This window comes from Xenopus laevis, chromosome 1L (genome assembly GCF_017654675.1).
Source record: "Xenopus laevis strain J_2021 chromosome 1L, Xenopus_laevis_v10.1, whole genome shotgun sequence".
Classification (NCBI taxonomy): Eukaryota; Metazoa; Chordata; class Amphibia; order Anura; family Pipidae; genus Xenopus; species Xenopus laevis.
The window spans coordinates 25140314-25161299 of NC_054371.1; the positions used below are offsets into that span (position 1 = coordinate 25140314).

The 20986-nt window shown below is 38.4% G+C and overlaps 1 protein-coding gene across 2 annotated transcripts in view; it reads right to left on the reverse strand.

Annotated features, from left to right (window-relative positions):
• Window positions 1-17084, reverse strand: part of sh3tc1.L (SH3 domain and tetratricopeptide repeats 1 L homeolog) — a 35324-nt gene extending 18240 nt beyond the window's left edge. The window contains exons 1-6 of one of the 2 annotated variants that reach the window (XM_041587760.1): window positions 16868-17082; window positions 12479-12781; window positions 10911-11003; window positions 5155-5276; window positions 3588-3693; window positions 458-601 (exon numbers count right to left, since the gene is read on the reverse strand). In XM_041587760.1, coding sequence (XP_041443694.1) covers window positions 458-601; window positions 3588-3693; window positions 5155-5276; window positions 10911-11003; window positions 12479-12737 — 724 coding nt within the window. In that variant the 5' untranslated portion in view covers window positions 12738-12781; window positions 16868-17082. Of the gene's footprint in view, window positions 1-457; window positions 602-3587; window positions 3694-5154; window positions 5277-10910; window positions 11004-12478; window positions 12782-16867 lie in introns of both variants that reach the window. The other variant, XM_041587764.1, reaches the window with a different exon arrangement.
• Window positions 17085-20986: the final 3902 nt, after the last annotated feature.

Here is a 20986-nt window from a genome sequence, read left to right on the forward strand (position 1 = left end):
CCAGTGGGAAATGTCAGAGAGCAGCGCCCAGGGTCTCAGGCAGGGAGTGGGTCTGGGTCAGCAGGGTCCACAAGGGCTGTAGCCCATCAAGTTTCCCTGTGTCCTACCAGCCCAGTCTGACCCCCCTCCGGGACCCTATGCATACCTGTCCTGTAGTTGCGGTGCGATTGGGGCTAGAGGGGGTGGAGATCAGGGGGCAGTGTGGTCTAAAAAAAGGTGCGGGTCTGGGCTAGCGTGGCCCATTAGGTTTTTACCCGGTGTCCCACCAGCCCAGTCCAACCCTGCGGCCTGCCCTACCCACCCTGTACTTTGCTTGTGATTCAGACACACAAGATACTGAGCAGTAAGAGGCACAGGATGCTTCATGGCCTTATCATTACTGGATGATTTGAAACAGTGTAGATTTACACACTCCCTTTGCCTATAGGAGTAAAATATACAGTGTATCAGCACTTACCTTCCTCCATTAATAGGTTTCTATAAATGAGATTTACTGTCTCCTCCTTGACACAGACTTGAAGACCTGCATCTTCTTCTTCTGGTGAAGACAGCCAAAATGACTGGTCTAAAAACATGTTCTCCAGGCAGTGAGTTAGGAAACCTTGGTTTATAGAAATACAAATGAGAGTTACCTAAAGAAAAAATGTCTTCTTATTCTACGACGGTGTATATTCTATTTTTGTGTCTGTGCAGTTTCTCCCATAGCGCAATGAAACCAACTGTGTGAAAGACTTAAAGGGATTCTGTCACGGGAAAAAATATTTTTTTTCAAATGACATCAGTTAATAGTGCTGCTCCAGCAGAATTCTGCACTGAAATCCGTTTCTCAAAAGATCAAAAAGATTTTTTAAAAATTCATTTTGAAATCTGACATGGGGCTAGACATACTGTCAGTTTCCCAGCTGCCCCCAGTCATGTCACTTGTGCTCTGATAAAATGCAGTCACTTTTTACTGCTGTACTGCAAGTTGGATTTATATCACCCTCCTCCCTTCCCCCCAGCAGTCTAACAACAGAACAATAGGAAGTTAACCAAATAACAGCTCCCTAACAGAAGATAACAGCTGCCTGGTAGATCTAAGAACAACACTCAATAGTAAAATCCAGGTCCCACTGAGACACATTCAGTAACATTGAATAGGAGAAGCAAAAGCCTGCCAAAAAGCAGTTCCATCCTAAAGTGGCTCTTTCTGAAAGCACATGACCAGGCAAAATGACCTGAGATGCACCTACACACCAATATTACAACTAAAAAAATACACTTGCTGGTTCAGGAATTACATTTTATATTGTAGAGTGAATTATTTGCAGTGTAAACAGTGTAATTTAGAAATGAAAACTACACCAGAAAAATCATGACAGAATTCCTTTAATAATTTTAAAAAAAGGAACTGCTATGGGGATCTAATTTGCGCACATATTATACCATTACAGACATCTATATCTTCTCTGCGGGGCCAGTTTGTTCTTATGCAGCAACCAATCATCTACAATCCAGTGCATTTTTATCACCTTTGAATGAAGCTTCTTGGTCATAGTCAATAAACTACAGAAAAATCCCAAATAATCCAAGAATAATCTTTTTTTTAAATCCATATTAGGGGTGGTTCACATTTAAATTAACATTTAGTATGTGATAGAATGCTAAGAAACATTTCAATTTGCCTTCATTATTTATTCTTTATAGTTTTTGAATTATTTGCCTTCTTCTTCTGACTCCTCCCAGCTTTCAAATAGGGGGTCACTGACCCCATCTAAAAACAAATCCTTTTGAAGTCTACAAATCTATAGTTATTGCTACTTTTTATGACTTATCTTTCTATTCAGGTCTCCCCTTCATATTCCTGCCGCTTATTCAAATCAATGCATGGTTGCTAGGGTAATTTCGACTCTAGCAACCAGATTGCTGAAATGGCAAACTGGAGAGCTGCTGAATAAAAAGCTAAATAACTCAAAAACCAAAAATAGTAAATAATGGAAACCAATTGCAAATTGTCTCAGCATATCACTCTCTACGTCATACTAACAGTTAACTCAAAGGTCAACAACCCCTTTCAAAACTTCCAAGCTAAATAATCTTGTTGAACCTCTGCATTAACAGTGTGAAAAAATAAGATGAACCTGTTAGACTGTTTAAGGTGGCTAAAGGCAACAAAAAAGAAAATAATTTTCTTTAATTCTATAGACTACTATAGGACTTGTAAATTTAAAGAAGATTACTATTTAAAAAAAATGATGTACAGGAAATCCACAATGTCCAGGCAATTGATTTTCTTGTAAAAAAAACAACCATTAGAGACAAATTAACCATAAATTTAAAAAAGATCGGAAAATGAAAGTGAATCTGATTCAAGCTTGCCCACAGAGACTTCACACATCTGTCTGTACAGGATGCTAATACCAGTCTGACACAAGGACAAGACATACAGAAAGGGGCCAGATTCAGAGAGAAAAATTTATCTTATGGTTTATCATGTGAAAACTCACAGACGAGCTTCAATGCTCAAAAAGAGTTTTTCGGTGTGATTCGCGAATAAATTTGGCAGTTGAATTTCCGTTTTTCGCCGCTAGCGAATAAATTTGCGAAACTGCAGCGAAAATTCACCAGTAAAAAATCTGCCAAGTCGAAAACATTTGCCCGTGCGTCAGAATAGTCGCGCACATAAACTTTGTCACGGGTCAAAATTATTCGGATGCCCATTGACTTTAATGCATTGGGCCAAAATAGGCGTGCGTATAACAATTGTCGCAGGCATTGAAATTGATGCGCGTCAAAATAATTTTGACGCCCATTGACTTCAACGCGCTTCGCGAAGACGGGACAAATTCGCCCGTCACTAGTTTTCACATGATAAACCCTTTTTTTCATGGAACTGAATCTGGCCCAAGGGCTCATCTACTATTAGGAAGGCAGTGTGCAAATGGCCATTGCTTTCAATGTACAGGTATGAGACCTGTTATCCAGAATGCTCAGGACCTGGGGTTTTCGGGATAATGGATCTTTCCGTAATTTGAGTTTTCATGCCTTAAGGCTACTAGAAATTCATTTAAACATTAAATAAACCCAATAGGCTGGTTTTGCTTCCAATAAGGATTAATTATATCTTAGTTGGGATCAAGTACAAGCCACTGTTATTATTACAGAGAAAAAGGAAATCATTTTTAAAAATTTGGATTATTTGGATAAAATGGAGTCTATGGGAGACAGCCATTCCGTAATTTGGAGCTTTCTGGATATCGGGTTTCCGGATAAGGGATCCTATACCTGTATAAAGAATTTGTTTCTGCAGCTGATATCCTGAATAAAAAGCTACAGGCATGTGGTAGCACTGAATTCATTTGGGATGGGGGAGGCACATAGGTGTCAAAATCATTCATATCCACTCACTCAGACATGCAATTTAGGGAGCAATAGAAGACATGGGCATAGCATGTGTTAGAAGACATGGCCATGGCTGAATTTAAAATGTGTGCAACCCTAGGCTGCCCAGCTGCTTGCACCCTGCCCACAAATCTGGGCCTGGACATGGCACATGCACTTTTTAAAATCTTTTATCAACTTTATCTGACCGTAAAGCATGGATTTACCAAGTGTATAGTAAGTGGAAAACTTCCATATCTCTTCAAACGTTTTAAAAGTTACAGTGATGACACCCTTATCACTCTCGATGGACAGCAAACGAGCAGACAACTCCTAAAGGAAATAAAGCTAAATGATTGGCTTGTTCAGAATGCTTCATGTACATACATTTAACCACATTCTTTGCTTTCCAATATGGCGCCCAAATGCTGAGCCAAACCAATATGAGCTGTTGCAAACTGAACCAAGATCATATCACAGAGGAAATACATGCATGGGACCTGTTATCCAGAATACTCGGGACCAGGGGTTTTCTGGATAACTGATCTTTCTGTAATTTGGATCTTCATACCTTAAAGGAGAAGGAAAGGCTAAAACTAAGTAAGCTTTATCAGAAAGGTCTATATAAATACACCAGTAAACCCTTAAAGTAGTGCTGCTCTGAGTCCTCTGTCAAAAGAAACACCACATTTCTTTCCTTCTATTGTGTACTCATGAGCTTCTGTATCAGACTTCCTGTTTTCAGCTTAAACCTCCAGGGCTAGGGCTTGAGCATGCTCAGTTTGCTTCTCTTTCCCCCCCTCCCCTCCCTTTTCCCCCCTCCTACTGTAATCTGAGCCCAGAGCTATGAGTGAGCAGGGAGAGACTCAGGCAGGAAGTGATGTCACAACAAGCTAATATGGCAGCTTCTATCCTAAACAAACAGAGAGAGCTTCTAGAGCTGCTTGCTCAGGTATGGTAAAGCATTCTACAGAATAAATATAGTGTTATAGCTTACACATTATATTATATATTGTGGCTAATCTATTGGCAATAAACTGCTTCGGTAACTTTCCTTCTCCTTTAAGTCTACTAGAAAATCATATAAACATTGAATAAACCCAATAGGCTGGTTTTGCTTCCAATAAGGATTAATTATATATAAATGTGGATTATTTGGATAAAATGGAGTTCACGGGAGACGGCCTTTCTGTAATTCTGAGCTTTCTGGATAACAGGTTCCGGATAACCGATCCTATACCTGTACCAAGATTTCAGTGAGCAATGTGGGTGTTCCATGAAAAAAAATGAAAGGGCAGAAAAAAGTCCCAATCACAGAATTGAACTAGAGGTTAAATACCTTTACCCACAATCCTGCTTGCATGCCAATAAGGCAATATTTGTATTTAAAGAGCAATGTACTGTTTGTCATTCTGCAGTATTATCTGACACATGTCACAAGACATTGTCTCACTTCTGTACAGGTATTGGATCCATTATCTGGAAAACGGTTATCCAGAAAGCTCCGGATTACAGACAGGCTGCCCAAATAATCCAAATATTTAAAATGATTTATTTTTTCTCTGTAATAATAAAACAGAACCTTGTAATTGATCCCAACTAAGATATAATTAATCCTTATTGGAAGCAAAACCAGCCTATTGGGTTTATTTAATGTTTACATGATTTTCTAGTAGACTTAAGGTATGAAGATCCAATTTACAGAAAGATCGCTTATCCAGAAAATCCAAAACATTCTGGATAACAGGTCCCATACCTGTATTTGGTCTGCAGTTACTAAATGACAGGACTTACACTAAACACGGACACAACTTCTTTATTATCATTTTCCAGCAGCCGCAGTCTGTTCCTGAGTTCCACTTGCAGATGTGGGTCGGGAACTCCATTTCTCACCATAACCAGGTGAATGCAGAGATCTGTAGAACAAGAGACAAAACCCCCTTATTAGTAGGTGACGTATTGGGTCCTGGTTGGAATACCTGCACTTCCAGTTGATCGGAGAGGAGTTTGAATAAATGTGGTTATTATATGTAAGGAAAGTCTTACCACCTGTATACATTCAATAATGGGAAAAAAGAAATGTCACATATTGGGGCAAATTCACGAATTTTCGCCGGCGAAGGCTCCACCACACTTTGTGCCATTTTGCCAGGTACAAATGTGATACTACTACGCTTATTCACTAAAATGCAAAGTTGCGTCTCAGTAGCCAAACGCTGGCGAAGTTTCTCTATCGTTGATGCGTCAGCGCAAAATTCCATAGCAAATTTTCGCTAGCGTTCATTTCTTCCTAGCGAAACTATTCTAGTACTGTTACGATTAGGTTAATTTGAATATGGTGGGTACATATATGTCGTATAGACGTCTTTATTAGAGATGTTGGTGCAAATGTGGCCACTTATTATTAAAAATGTCCAAGGAAGCAAAATAACGACAAAAGAGATCCTCTAATGCCCTAGACATGAGCCGACCCTAAAACAAATGTGACATGCCCCATAAATGGTTGGAAAAATAATGTGAACACAAATAGTTAAAACTTCTGAAGGCAATACCGCCTTAAAATATGAAAAAACGCCAGTGTTTTTTTTTAGAACTTTTATGACTTTTCGGCATACAGGATATGATGTCACTGACATAAGATTAAGGAGGATGTCGCTTCATCTTATTATTTGTTATTGTGTTAGGAAACTCTGCAAAAGAGGTCATGTTCTGTAAAATTCGCACTTCAGTGAATTTGTGGATTAACGATCGTTTGCCAGAGCGAAAAATTGCCTGGCAATAAGGCGCAAAACTACTCTAGCGACGGTCTCTTGTCCTCTATGCCTGTTAGTCAATTGCCAAGGTCCATGCAGATGGCATTTCTGGCGAATTTTCACTAGCGGCGGCCACTTCGCCCTTTAGTAAATCTGCCCCATTGCTTCTAATACAACCTGTACTTATTAAAGCCTAATGTCAACCCCAAGAAATAGTTGGTTTGTTCCGTATCATTACAAGTAGATGTCTCGGTTTCTACTTAAAGAGGTTGTTCACCTTTGGATTAACTTTTAGTATGATGTAGAGAGGGATATTCTGAGACAATTCGCAGTTGGTTTTCGTCTTTTATTATTTGTGTTTTTTGAGTTATTTTGCTTTTTATTTAGCAGCTCTCCAATTTGCAATTTCAGCCATCTGATTGCTAGGGTCCAAATAGGCAACCATGCATTAATTTGAGTAAGAGACTGGAACATGAATAGGAGAGATCCTGGATAGAAAGATGAGTAGCAGCAAAGTAATCAAAATCAAATAATTAAAAAAACTATTTTAAAAAATAAATAAATAATAAAGACCAATTAAACAGTTGCTTAGAACTGGGTATTCTATAACATACTAAAAGTTAACTCAAAGGGATACTGTCATTGGAAATATTGTTTTTTCGAAATGAATCAGTTAATAGTGCTGCTCCAGCAGAATTCTGCACTTAAATCCATTTCTCAAAAGAGCAAACACATTTTTTTATATTCAATTTTGAAATCTGACATGGGGCTAGACATATGGTCAATTTCCCAGCTGCCCCAAGTCATGTGACTTGTGCTCTGATAAACTTCAATCACTCTTTACTGCTGTACTGCAAGTTGGAGTGATATCACCCCCCTCCCTCCCTTTCCCCCCCAGCAGCCAAACAAAAGAACAATGGGAAGGTAACCAGATAGCAGCTCCCTAACACAAGATAACAGCTGCCTGGTACATCTAAGAACAGCACTCAATAGTAAAAACCCATGTCCCACTGAGACACATTCAGTTACATTGAGAAGGAAAAACAGCAGCCTGCCAGAAAGCATTTCTCTCCTAAAGTGCAGGCACAAGTCACATGACTGGGGGCAGCTGGGAAATTGACAAAATGTCTAGCCCCATGTCAGATTTCAAAATTGAATATAAAAAAAATCAGTTTTTAAAAAAAAAACAAAAAAAAACATGTTTTCCGATGACAGGAACCCTTTAAAGGTAAACAACCCCTTTAAAGGTACTGAGTGAGAATTCACATAAAGATCATTTGAGAGCCTGAATGGTAGACCAAGTCTCACCTATGTTTTTATATGAAAACGAGCACACCTACTGAGCAAAGACTCATTATACTTATCAAAAGTCGAATGTTAAAGTTTTTTATACCTTGAATGAACTCACAACTCGATTGGTATCATATTTACGAAAAAACTCGAATGGCTGAGTTCGAGTTGCGAAACTCGAATCGAGAGAAAAAAAACTCAAATCAAGAAGAAACACTATAATCTCCAAAAATCATTTGAGTTTTCGGGTAAAAAGCCACCAAAAAAACCTTGAACGTCATGAAACATCATTAACATCTTCAAATTGTTCAAGGGACCTCTGGCTTTGACTCCTACATGAACTCAACAGGTTTTAGATGGTGTATTTTTGAATTCTAGATATTTCGAAAACTCAAACAATGCGAGTTTTTTTTTTAACCCAGAAAATGTGAGTTTTGACCAAAAAACAAAAAACCACAACTTGAACCTTAATAAATCTGCCCCTGGATTTTCCTAAATTTAGGATTCTCTTCTAGAAAATGTTTGCAGACTAAGGTAAATGTCTTGTCTAGCCACAATGCTACTTTCGGTCAGACCAGCAAATGTCATCAATATTCTGTCTATCAGCAATCTGCCCAACAACCTCAACATCCATGTCCAGCTTTTTTTGTTTTTCCCGGAGTAAATTTCAGTTACCCAAGGACTTGCTGAACAGATGACTATCCCCGTACATTTCCTTCCTATTCCCAGAGCAAACACATCAAACACACACTCTGACTTCCTTTCCATCTCCGCTTTCCTAAATTCATTGAGACAGAGGTCAGAAATGTGCGGCGTCATGCTTTTGTATTGTGGATATATTGAAACATAATGGCAGATACCCATCTAAATACCAAGGGGCGGTTCACCTATACATTTATAACTTTTATTATCTTATAGAATGGCTAATTCTAAGAAACTTTTCAGTTGATCTTCATCATTTCATTTTAATAGCATTTGAAATATTTGAATATTCTTCTTCTGACTCATTACAGCTTTTAAATGGGGGGGGGTCACTGACCCCATCTAAAAACAAATGCTCTGTCAGGCTACAAATGTATTGTTATTGCTACTTTTTATGACTCATCTTTCTATTCAGACCTCTCTTATTCATATTCCAGTCCTGTATTCAAATCGATGCATGGTTGCTGGGGTAATTTGGACACTAGCAACCAGAATGCTGAAATTGTAAATGCTGAATTAAAAGCTAAATAACTCGAAACCTACAAATAATAAAAAATGAAAGCCAACTGCAAATTGTCTCAGAATATCACTCTCTGCATCATACTAAAAGTTAATGTAAAGGTGAACAAGCCCTTTAACAGAATATGTAGCCCATTGAAATGAACACCTTTGCCTCCTATCTAAACTCTCCTACTGCACACACATATTTTTTTGGCACAGTGATTTCCTATATATATATATATATATATATATATATATATATATATATTGGTACAAACTAAGGGGGACCCTGAATAAAGGTTGGACCTCCAAGGGGTCTCGAATTTAAAAAGTATAACAACTTCTGGTTTAAGGGCACATACAGGTAAGCACATGTGCAACATAAAGTGGTCATTGATTCCAAGCACATCACTAGTTGAGAAGCTAAGCTTAGGGGTCGTCACCAATTATCCAGCAGAAAATGAGGTTGGCCTGTAATATAAGCTGATGCTACAGGGCTAATTATTAAATTCTGATGCTAATTGCACTGGTTTCTGTGCTGCCATGTAGTAATTATCTGTATTAATTACTAATCATCCTTATATTGTGACATTTCTATTCTATGTGTACTGTATATTGTGAGTGGGTCCCTAAGCTCAGTAAGTGACAGCAGCACAGAGCATGTGCAGCGAATCAGCAGAAAAGAAGATGGGGAGCTACTGGGGCATCTTTGGAGACACAGATCTTTACTGCTAAAGGGCTGTGGTTGCCCTGGGCTGGTACAGAAGCTCAAAACATAATGTACAATATTTCTAGCTACTTCTTTAGTTAAGCTTTAGTTCTCCTTTAAGACAAGGTCTTATGCGTTTCGTATCACAGTGGATACTTAATCGTAATACGAAGCCTATGATTAAGTATCTGCTGTGATATGAAAGGTCATGTCTTAAGAACCAAATAAATATACTTGAATTTCAACACATCTGTGTGGAGGAATGGTCCTTGGGTGCCTGCTTAACTACTTTACAGATTGATTCCAGGCTGCCCTGTGGGTCCCTAGCTACTGGACTGGGCATCTGCACTAAAAGCAAGAAGAACAGATTTTGCTGACAGAACATGAGCCCCAGCTTCTGCTTGTCTTTATTTTTTTCCAAACCGAGCAATTTAAAGGAAAAGCACATGTACCTGCACCAGGAGCAAGAGTCCTGCAGCAGGTCGGGTACCCATGGTATCCGCGGGTCACTCGTAAAAAAAGTGGGCACCCTGTGGAATGATGGTAGGATTTTCAGGTGTGGGTTTGATTGGGGTCTGCAGGTTGTAGGTTGGGTTGCAGGTGTCATAATTTCTTATCTTATGTTATATTGTCTATATTTTAGTCCTTTTAAAATTTTACAATACTTGTTTCTGTCCCCGCCCACTTTTGATGATGACACTTCCTGTTTGATGGCAGTCAGTGTGTTGCGGGTCCGGTAGCCAGGTCCGGACTGAGAATTAAAATAGGCCCTGGCATTTCAGGTACACAGAGGCCCAATCAGCCCACATAGAGGCCCAAACAGTCTCCCACCAGCCCACTAAATACTGATTTTCTATGGCACCTTATAGCAGCCCCTCTGGCATTTGCCCGAACCCACAGATTGCCAGTCCGGGCCTGCCGGTAGCGGATCAAAGTGGGTAAATATGTGGGTTGCAGTTCGGGTCGTGGGCTGTGGGTTCGGGTCTTAAAAATTGGTTCCACGCAGGAAGGAGCAGCCAGGAATGGCGTATTCATTATTTCACTGCATCAGTGCAGTCTGCAGCATTCACCTTAGTCAAATAAGAGTGCAGAATGGAGTGGACAGTTAAACAGTGACGCTGTCTCTCCCCATTACAATTCTTTCACTTTTAGTAGATGCAGACGGCCAGCACTGACTCATTTTGAAACTTTTAGTGTAACGAAACCTCTTGCTTTTGAAAGCACCTGCCCACAAACAAGAACATTTATTCTCACACCTAAACAGACAGAAGGTGGGTGAATGTGTTGTTTGGTGCCGTGGGAAGGAGTGACAACAAGCTGAAGGAAAATGCAAATCAAAACTTTGTATATATGATTCAGACTTCCATCCCATAATCAACTGTATTCTCTGCAGCTCCGCTATCCGCACTCTATACGGATGGAGCAGACTTTAATAGAGAGCGCTGTGGCTCAACACAGCACAATATGGGATCATTATATTATCCATATCTCATGGCTTAGAGCAGGCACGACTACTGATACGCCCAATATAATGTGTCATATACATTGTTAGGTGATTATTAACTATAAAAAACAATCAATCATTCTGATCTCACCTGAAATAACCGTTTCCGTTTGCTCGCTACATTTTTCGGAGCTGCTTTTCAAGCAGTCGTTAATGTGCACAAAGTCGGCAATTAAAGACTGACCTGTAATATAGAAACTTTATTTTACTTAAATAAATAAACCTTCCATTGTTTGCTGGCAGTGACATAAAAGGGAAAAATATACCCTCCTTTTAACATGAGCAAATGGTGCATGAACACTATCTGAACCAGCAAAAATAAATATAAATGTAAATAAAATAAAAGAAGAGTTTTTTGCCATCACATGAACAGTTACGCTCGGTACACTTCCCATCGTATACACATGAACTGTGTAGGGGTGGTTCACCTTTAAGTTTTAGCATGTTAGAGAATGGCTAATTCTAAGCAACTTTTCAGTTGGCCTTTATTTTTGTTTTATTTATTTATTTTGGGTTATTTGCCTTCTTGTAAATCTTTCCAGCTTTCAAATGGGGGTCACTGACCCCATCTAAACAAACAAATGCTACTTAAGGCTACAAATGTATTGTTATTGCTACTTTATATTACTTATCTTTCTATTCAGCCCTCTCCTATATATATGTGTTTGTACAAAACTGACATTACGGGTCATATTTATCAAGGGTCGAATTTCGAATCGAAAAAGACCAACCAAAATTACGTCAAAGTTTATTTTTGGTCGAATAGGTCAGTTTTTGATTGAGTAGGTCTGTATTTGGCTGAATTTGAATCATACCAATCGAAGGAATAGCACATTCAATTGAATTCGATTCAAAGTTTTTCCCACCAACAAATGACTCCAAATAGGTTCCCCATAGGCTGAAACTGCAATTCGGCAGGTGAATGGTCGAAGTCGAATTTTTAAAGAGACAGTACATCATAAATCTTGATAGTCTAATTTTTGTATTTTTTAAATTCGAATCGAATTTGGACTATTCCCTAGTCGAAGTACACAAAAAATAGCTTGAAATTAGACCTTTTTTCATTGGAAGATTCACTTCGACTCTGCCCCTATCTGTTCTTCTAAAGGGAACTTATTGGAGCCAGTCACAATTCTGAAAAGATACTGTATATGTCATGAACACCCAGAATTTGCAACATGTAAAGGGGAAAACCACCCAAAAACTGTTTTTTTTTTTTTTTTGCATAGTGAAATAAATTCTCAGCAACGTTTCAATATACATGAATTAAACATTTCCAGTGGTTTTAACATCATTTGTGAATGTTAATGCTGTTGAAAGCAGTAATTGCCTGGCTGTTTCCAATGGATATTCTCTGCACTACTGGTTCTGACTTCTGAAACAATGTAGCAGAAACAAGCTGATTAACAGACCTGTCTGGGAACTGACTTCGGCTACATTGTTTTTAAGAATCATAGAACAGGACGGAGCAGACAAACGCTGCTTTGCATTTCGAATACATTTACAAATAACCATGGAAATACTAGATTAGTGTATATTGGTTTTCTAGGGTTTTTCATTATGCAAAAAAAAGGGGGGTTTGGATGGAGTTCCTTTTTAAACGCTATAATTGCACCAGTTATTGCTCAAATAGAAGTTTGGATACAAATTTAAACTCACCGCTGGGTCCCAGAGCTGAGATAACTTTTTTGGCAGAAGAGACAATGGATTTAGAATTCTTGATTGGCTGTACAGAGGGGGACTCCTTCATATTCTCTGGAATTATTTGGTCCAATGGAACAGTTTGTGTCGTTCTTTCTGTCCAATGAGCTGTCTCTGGTGGCTTCAAAGCTTCTGTTTCCGACTCGCATTCATTCTCCTCTATAGAGTGGAGTTTATAAAGCCTAGAATGATAACCATTGGCTTCAGTCGGCTCCATCTTGCACCATAACCAGAGATGCTACATCATCTGCATTGTACCCACTGAAACAAAAGAGGTACAAGATATTGCATCAAAAACATCAGAAAAAAGAATCCTGTGAACTTTGAGTCAAAACTCATAAAAACACTTATAAAATTATACATTTTGGAGTTAAAATGTTGACTTTGAGTCTCAAAAACTTTTTAATGTCAACATTTTTTAAAAGCCAAAATTTGATTTTAAGCCAAAATGTTGGCTTTTTAAACAGAATATTTTGAGAATAAGTCAGAATTTAGACCAGATTTTTTCCTGTCCAGAGTACTCTTCAGTACTTTTCCCATTACTGCTTTTCAATTTGCAATTGGTTTTGATTTTCTATTATTTGTGTTTTTTGAGTTATTTAGCTAATTAATCAGCAGCTCTCCAGTTTGCAATTTCAGCAATATTGTTGCTAGGGTCCAAATTACCCTAGCAACCATGCATTGATGTGAATAAGAGACTGGAACATGAATAGGAAATCGGAATAAAAGGATGAGTAATAAAAAGTAGCAATAACAACACATTTGTAGCCTTACAGAGCATTTATTTGTTAGATGGGCTCAGTGACCCCATTTTGAAACTTGGAAAGAGTCAGAAGAAGGCAAATAATTTAAAAACTATATAAAAAAAAAAAATTATGAAGACCAGTTGAAAAGTTGCTTAGAATTGGCCATTCTATAACATACTAAAGGTTAACTTAAAAATGAACCCCCAGATATTCATGTTCTCACAATACTCTGTTTATTAATAGCAATAACTTTGTGTGTTTTTACTAACTATAAGGACAACCAACCCTTTCTTAAAACAATCTATTGTATTTGCCATCACTGCCGCATCAGGGAGAGAATACAACATTCATAAAGCTTTTGGCACTTTAAAGGGGTGGTTCACCTTTAAGTTAACTTTTAGTATGTTTTAGAATGGCTAATGCTAAGCAACTTTTCAATTGGTCTTCATTATTTATTTTTTATAGTTTTTCATTCAATGATTTGCCTTTTTCCTTCTGACGTTTTAGCTTTCAAATGGGGGTCACTGACCCCATCTAAAAACAAATGCTTTGTAAGGCTACAAATATGTTGTTATTGTTACTTTTTATTACTCACCTTTCTATTCAGGCCTCTCCTATTCCTATTCCAGTCTCTTATTCAAATCAATGCATGGTTGTTAGGGTAATTTGGACCCTAGCAACCAGATGGCTGAAACTGCAAACTGGAGAACTGCTGAATAAAAAGCTAAATAACTCAAAAACCACAAATAATTAAAAATGAAAACCAATTGCAAATTGTCTCAGAATATCACTCTCTACATCATACTAAAAGTTAATTGAAAGGTGAACAACCACAAAGTTTTTTTTTTTTAAATGAAAGTGCAGAGTTTCTACTCAGGCTGCAACTTCAGTTCAAATTTCAACACAAATGCAAACAAGCAAATGCACTGGAAACACCGACAGGCATTAATCTTTCACATTCTGTGGCTAATGTTCCCCCGGGAGCAGTTACTCTTTAACCCTCTTTTCCCAACCGTATAGAAAACACCAGACTAAAAGAAAGGGCAAATGTGATTAAATCTGCAATAGTTTGGTTAGAAGTGCAATTCTCCTCATTAGAGAGCACATAACTATGAAGGTTTTTAGATACAGGTATGGGTCCGTTATCCGGAAACCCATTATTCAGAAAGATCTGAATTACAGGAAAGGCCGTTTCCCATAGACTCCATTTTAGCCAAATAATCCAAATTGTGAAAAATTATTTCCTTTTTCTCTGTAATAATAAAACAGTAGCTTGTACTTGATCCCAACTAAGATATAATTAATCCTTATTGGAAAACCAGCCTATTGGTTTTATTTAATGTTTACATGATTTTCTAGTAGACTTCAGGTATGAAGATCTAAATTACAGAAAGATCCATTATCCAGAAAATCCCAGGCCCCAAGCATTCTGGATAACAGGTCCCATACCTGTAATAATAAAACAGTTACTTCTATTTGATCCCAATTAAGATGTAATTAATCCTTATTGGAAGCAAAACCAGCCTATTGGGTTTATTTAATGTTTACATGATTTTCTAGTAGACGTAAGGTATGAAGATCCAAATTACAGAAAGATCTGTTATCTGGAAAACACCAAGTCCTGAGCATTCTGGATAACAGGTCCCATACCTGTGCTAGTTGTAGTCATAGCTTGTTAGGGTGATGATACACAAGCCACTTTTCCGCCTACACCCGTTAGACATCCTCATGGCAAATGACATTTGATTCAAAGAGGAGGTATTTTTGAGTGGGGGGTTGTGGCTGGGGGGGGGGCAGAAAGTTATTTGCAGCTGGGGGGCCCCGGGGGTGGTGTGGGGGCCCTTAAGGCAGCAGGCCCAGTGGGCCCTGGGCCCCCCAGTCCGTAACTGGAACTACCCTACAGAAGACTTATTTCTATCCAGCTACTCATCTGCCTGAGTATAAAAAAAGTTGTAGTTTAACAACATCTGGTGGGACATCCCTGATCTATTATTCTTGGTGTGAAATCATCAGAGTGCAGTCTGGCGAATTCACCCGACTGCAAATCCACTGCAACTATAGCCAAACTGCAAAAGCTCATCACCAATTCACCAGTGAAGAACGCTGGGAGGTGTAGTTCAGCTACAGCTGCAGAGATACTTACACCTATTACACATGTTAAACTAGTAACTTGCTACTTTGTGGTACAAAAACACTAATGCAATTACAGTTATGGTATTGGTTATCCGGAAACCCATTATCCAGAACACTCTGAATTACAGGAAGGCCATTTCCCATAAACTCCATTATAATCAGATAATTTAAAATGTTTAAGTATGGTTTATCTCTGTAATAATAAAACAGTAGCTTGAACTTGATCCCAACTAAGATATAATTAATCCTTATTGGAAGCAAGACCAGCCTATTGGGTTTAATTAATGTTTAAATTCATTTTAAAAAGACGTAATGTATGGAGATCTAAATTCCCTTGTCTGCAAAACCTCCCGAGCATTCTGGATAACAGGTTACATATGTGTGTTATTAAATTGTTTATAAAATGTTAATCCTGCCAAGCAGAGCTTACAATCTAATGTTCAACTTTCCAATCTGTCTTCATTATTTATAGTTTTTTTTAATTATTTGTCTTCTTCTTCTCACACTTTTCAGCTTTCAAATGGGGGGTCACTGACCCCATCTAAAAACAAATGCTCTGTAAGGCTACAAATGTATTGTTATTGCTCCTTTTTATTACTCATCTTTCTATTCAGGCCTCTCCTATTCATATTCCAGTCTCTTATTTTAAATCAGTGCATGGTTTCTAGGTTCATTTGGACCTTAGCAACCAGATTGCTGAAATTACAAACTGGAGAACTGCTGAATAAAAAGCTAAATAACTCAAAAACCCCAAATAATAAAAAATTAAAACCAATTGTTTCAGAATATCACTCTCTACATCATCCTAAAAGTTAACAACCCTTTTACACTGACTGTATGGGGCCCATTTACTTAGCTCGAGTGAAGGAATAGAGGGAAAAAAACTTCGAATTTTGAATGTTCTTTTTGGCTACTTCGACCTTCGACTATGACTTTGAATCAAACGTTTCGAACTAAAAATCGTTCGACTATTCGACCATTCGATAGTCGAAGTACTGTCTCTTTAAAAAAAAACTTCGATCCCCTAGTTCGCCACCTAAAAGCTACTGAAGTCAATGTTAGCCTATGGGGAAGGTTCCCATAGGCTTAGCAATCTTATTTGGTTGAACAAAAATCGCTTGATCGATGGATTAAAATCTTTCGAATCGAACGATTTAGCGCTAAATCCTTCGACTTCGATGTCGAAGGCTTTAACTTCGACAGTCGAATATCGAGGGTTAATTAACCCTCGATATTCGACCTTAAGTAAATGTGCCCCTATGTGTTTGGAAGGACGTTGGAGATACATGGGGAGAACATACAAACTCTCTGCCCAGGTCAGAATCAAACTCAGGACCCCAGCGCTGCAAGTCAGTAGCACAACCCACTGAGCTGTTTAGAACAATAAAACATATATTTCTACTTTACAAATCAACTTTTCCCAGGAAAATCAATCTAATTCAAGGGGAGTTCATGATAGGCTTCTTACCTTTTCCCAGTGGATCTTTTCCTTTCTAAGCATGCGGCAGAGCAGAGTGCGGCAGAGCAGAGTGCGGCAGAGCTGAGTGCGGCAGAGCAGAGTGTGACAGAGCAGAGTGCGGCAGAGCTGAGTGTGAGTGCTGTGTGCGGAGCAGCCCCCTGTCACATCCCTTCCTGTGTGACCTCGATACCTTTCCTGTTGACTGAACTACCCAGAACCAAGCTCTGCCTCTCACAACTGACACAGAGTTGACCATTAACAGCGTGACCTGTTCTGATCATTTGTTCTGCTGGGGAGAGGAGACCCTTGGGCAGATATTGAAGATAAAAGTACAAAGGACATATTATAGTGTGTAGCAAGTGCTGCTAGAGATTTTCTTTTTGTGTGTGGTTAGTTCAGGGTTTCACAAACTGCATAAGATAAGAATCATATATATATATATATATATATATATATATATATATATATATATATATATATATATATATATATATATATATATATAATATATAGTGAATAAAGTACCCCCTCTTGTAAAATATAAGGATATTATAAGTTACCGAGGAGTTTCATGACCATATAAAAACACGAGGCCGAAGGCCGAGTGTTTTTATAGAGGTCATGGAACTCCGAGGTAACTTCTAATATCCTCATATTTTGCAACTGGTGGTACTTTATTTATTATAATACACAAGTTTCAGTGAGTCATGTGACAGAAATAACATCAGAACTCACCGTTTATACCTGATGACATCAGAACTCGCCGTTTATACCTGATGACATCAGAACTCACTGTTTATAACTGATGACATCAGAACTCACCATTTAGAAGGATATCATTTACAAGATATTCATGGCTTTTGCGTATTATAAGGATATCATTTATTCAGGAAAAAGCCTGAAAAATTTGTACTGTTCAAGTTTTCACTTGGTTTTATCGAGTTTATTCACGATCCGATTAGATCGAGCTTTATTAAAAAATAAGCTAAAATCTGGCACGGGAGTTGATCGATTTTTTTACGATCCGATTAAATCGAGCTTTATTAAAAATAAATAAGCTAAAATTGGACATGGGATTTTATCGAGTTTTTTTACGATCTGATTAAATTGCATTTTTTTTTAAAAATAAATAGCCTAAATCGGGCATGGGATTTTGGTTGAGCTTTTTTTTATTGATATTATGAGATAAATACGGATTTTAGTAAATAACCCCCAATATGTCCCCTTAAAACCTGTATATTTGGAAAGGGAGCACTACTCACACTTTTCTGGTGGTTCTATTCCTAGATGCACGGCCACGTCATCAGAAGCGGATAAAGCACTCTACCATTTCTTGCCGTGCAATGAATCCTTTATTGAGCCAGGTTTATCACAAAGGTGCAGAACAACGTTTTGGGGGGTCTATACCACCTGCCGAAGGGAGAGTGCTTTATCCCTTAAAACCTGTTCCATTGCTAGAGTTGCCACCTAGTGATGGGTGAATAAATTCACCTGGTGCGAATTTCCACGTTGAAAAAAATTTTGGACTTGCGTCAACACTATTCGGACGCCCATTGACTTTAAAATAGACGCGAGCGACTTTTCGGACGCAAGTCAAAAATTGAACGTGTTTCAATTCAAAATCGGGAGTCCACATAATCAATCAGCCAGGCCCAAGGGACTCGCCCCAGTTCAGAAAGGAATTCAACCACAAAAGGCTTTGGGACTTATATCGTTTTTGATATAAACTTTTTTGTGGAAAAATTGAACGTGGGCGTCAATTTTCGAGTTTCAGGATTTTTTCTCGAATTCTTTGCCGTTTCGCACATTTCGTGAATTTTGCGGGAAATTCGCAAATATTTCTGCGAAACAAGATAAATTAGCCCATTGCTGGGCTCCCCAGTCCGTAACTGGAACTACCCTACAGAAGACTTATTTCTATCCAGCTACTCATCTGCCTGAGTATAAAAAAGTTGTAGTTTAACAACATCTGGTGGGACATCCCTAATCTATTATTCTTGGTGTGAAATCATCAGAGTGCAGTCTGGCGAATTCACCCGACTGCAAATCCACTGCAACTATAGCCAAACTTCAAAAGCTCATCACCAATTCACCAGTGAAGAACGCTGGGAGGTGTAGTTCAGCTACAGCTGCAGAGATACTTACACCTATTACAAATGTTAAACTAGTAACTTGCTACTTTGTGGTACAAAAACACTAATACAATTACAGTTATGGTATTGGTTATCCGGAAACCCATTATCCAGAACACTCTGAATTACAGGAAGGCCATTTCCCATAAACTCCATTATAATCAGATAATTTAAAATGTTTAAGTATGGTTTGTCTCTGTAATAATAAAATAGTAGCTTGAACTTGATCCCAACTAAGATATAATTAATCCTTATTGGAAGCAAGACCAGCCTATTGGGTTTAATTAATGTTTAAATTCATTTTAAATAGACGTAATGTATGGAGATCTAAATTCCCTTGTCTGCAAAAACTCCCGAGCATTCTGGATAACAGGTTATATATGTGTATTATTAAATTGTTTATAAAATGTTAATCCTGCCAAGCAGAGCTTACAATCTAATGTTCAACTTTCCAATCTGTCTTCATTATTTATAGTTTTTTTTAATTATTTGTCTTCTTCTTCTCACACTTTTCAGCTTTCAAATGGGGGGTCACTGACCCCATCTAAAAACAAATGCTCTGTAAGGCTACAAATGTATTGTTATTGCTCCTTTTTATTACTCATCTTTCTATTCAGGCCTCTCCTATTCATATTCCAGTCTCTTATTTTAAATCAGTGCATGGTTTCTAGGTTCATTTGGACCTTAGCAACCAGATTGCTGAAATTACAAACTGGAGAACTGCTGAATAAAAAGCTAAATAACTCAAAAACCCCAAATAATAAAAAATTAAAACCAATTGTTTCAGAATATCACTCTCTACATCATCCTAAAAGTTAACAACCCTTTTACACTGACTGTATGGGGCCCATTTACTTAGCTCGAGTGAAGGAATAGAGGGATAAAAACTTCGAATTTTGAATGTTTTTTTTGGCTACTTCGACCTTCGACTATGACTTCGAATCAAACGTTTCGAACTAAAAATCGTTCGACTATTCGACCATTCGATAGTCGAAGTACTGTCTGCGAAACAAGATAAATTAGCCCATTGCTGTTGTCACCTTTTACCCTGGTTGAATCCAGGCAGGGGGCGGTGGCCGTGACACAATGGGGACGGGTCTGTGATGCTGCAGGGGGCGGGTCGTGACGTCGGGGACAGGGCTATGACGTGGTGATTGGTTGATCGATGCGTCAGTCATAGGGAATCCTGCCCAATTTGGAAAACTGGGTAGGCAGTTTTCACCCGGGCAGCCTTTCCAAATACAGCTGTCCAGGTCAAAACCAGACAGGTGGCAACTGTAGCCATTGCTGTGGCTCATTCTGCTTTGATGGATTCTGCACAGTTGGACTCAAAGTGAAAAGTACAGGGCCCACAGACACAAGGGAGTGCTGGAATGAGGATTTCTTACTTCCAGGGTTCCCCTAGGGTGCTGCACCAACACACTCAACTGACCTGCATCACATGATAGCACCCTAATTCATTTTCCAGGGTGGGATTCCAACACTGTTTTTAGGAGGAAAAGGATCCACTACATTTCAGACAAACTCATAATGATTTCAGTTTGTGAGTCAGGAGACAGACCAAAGTCTATTCTGAATTTAAATGATCTCAGTTGCTCAGACAGGCATTGCCCTGGTGATGAAACATCTATGCTGGCGCCTCTGCTTCTGTCTCTCTGCGATCTGCACACGTGACCCTTATAATGAAGCACAACAAGGCTTTGTCGATGATGAGGAGGGTGCCTGTCTCATTGATGTACATACCTCCAAACATTTTGGAAATAGAAAGAGGGACAAAACGATTTGCCGACTAGTGAACATTTTAGACCATGTTTAATTACCATGTTTATTTTAAAAAATTTGGCAGGTTACAAAAATGTTAACATATTTCTGTGGGTTTTATGTGTTATTACAGTTTTACTAATGAAGGTAAATTGCCATTTAAGCTGCAAGTCACAGTTTCTCCAATAGACCTGCATATCTTAAATTGTTACAATTGTTTTTTTTTTCTTATCTT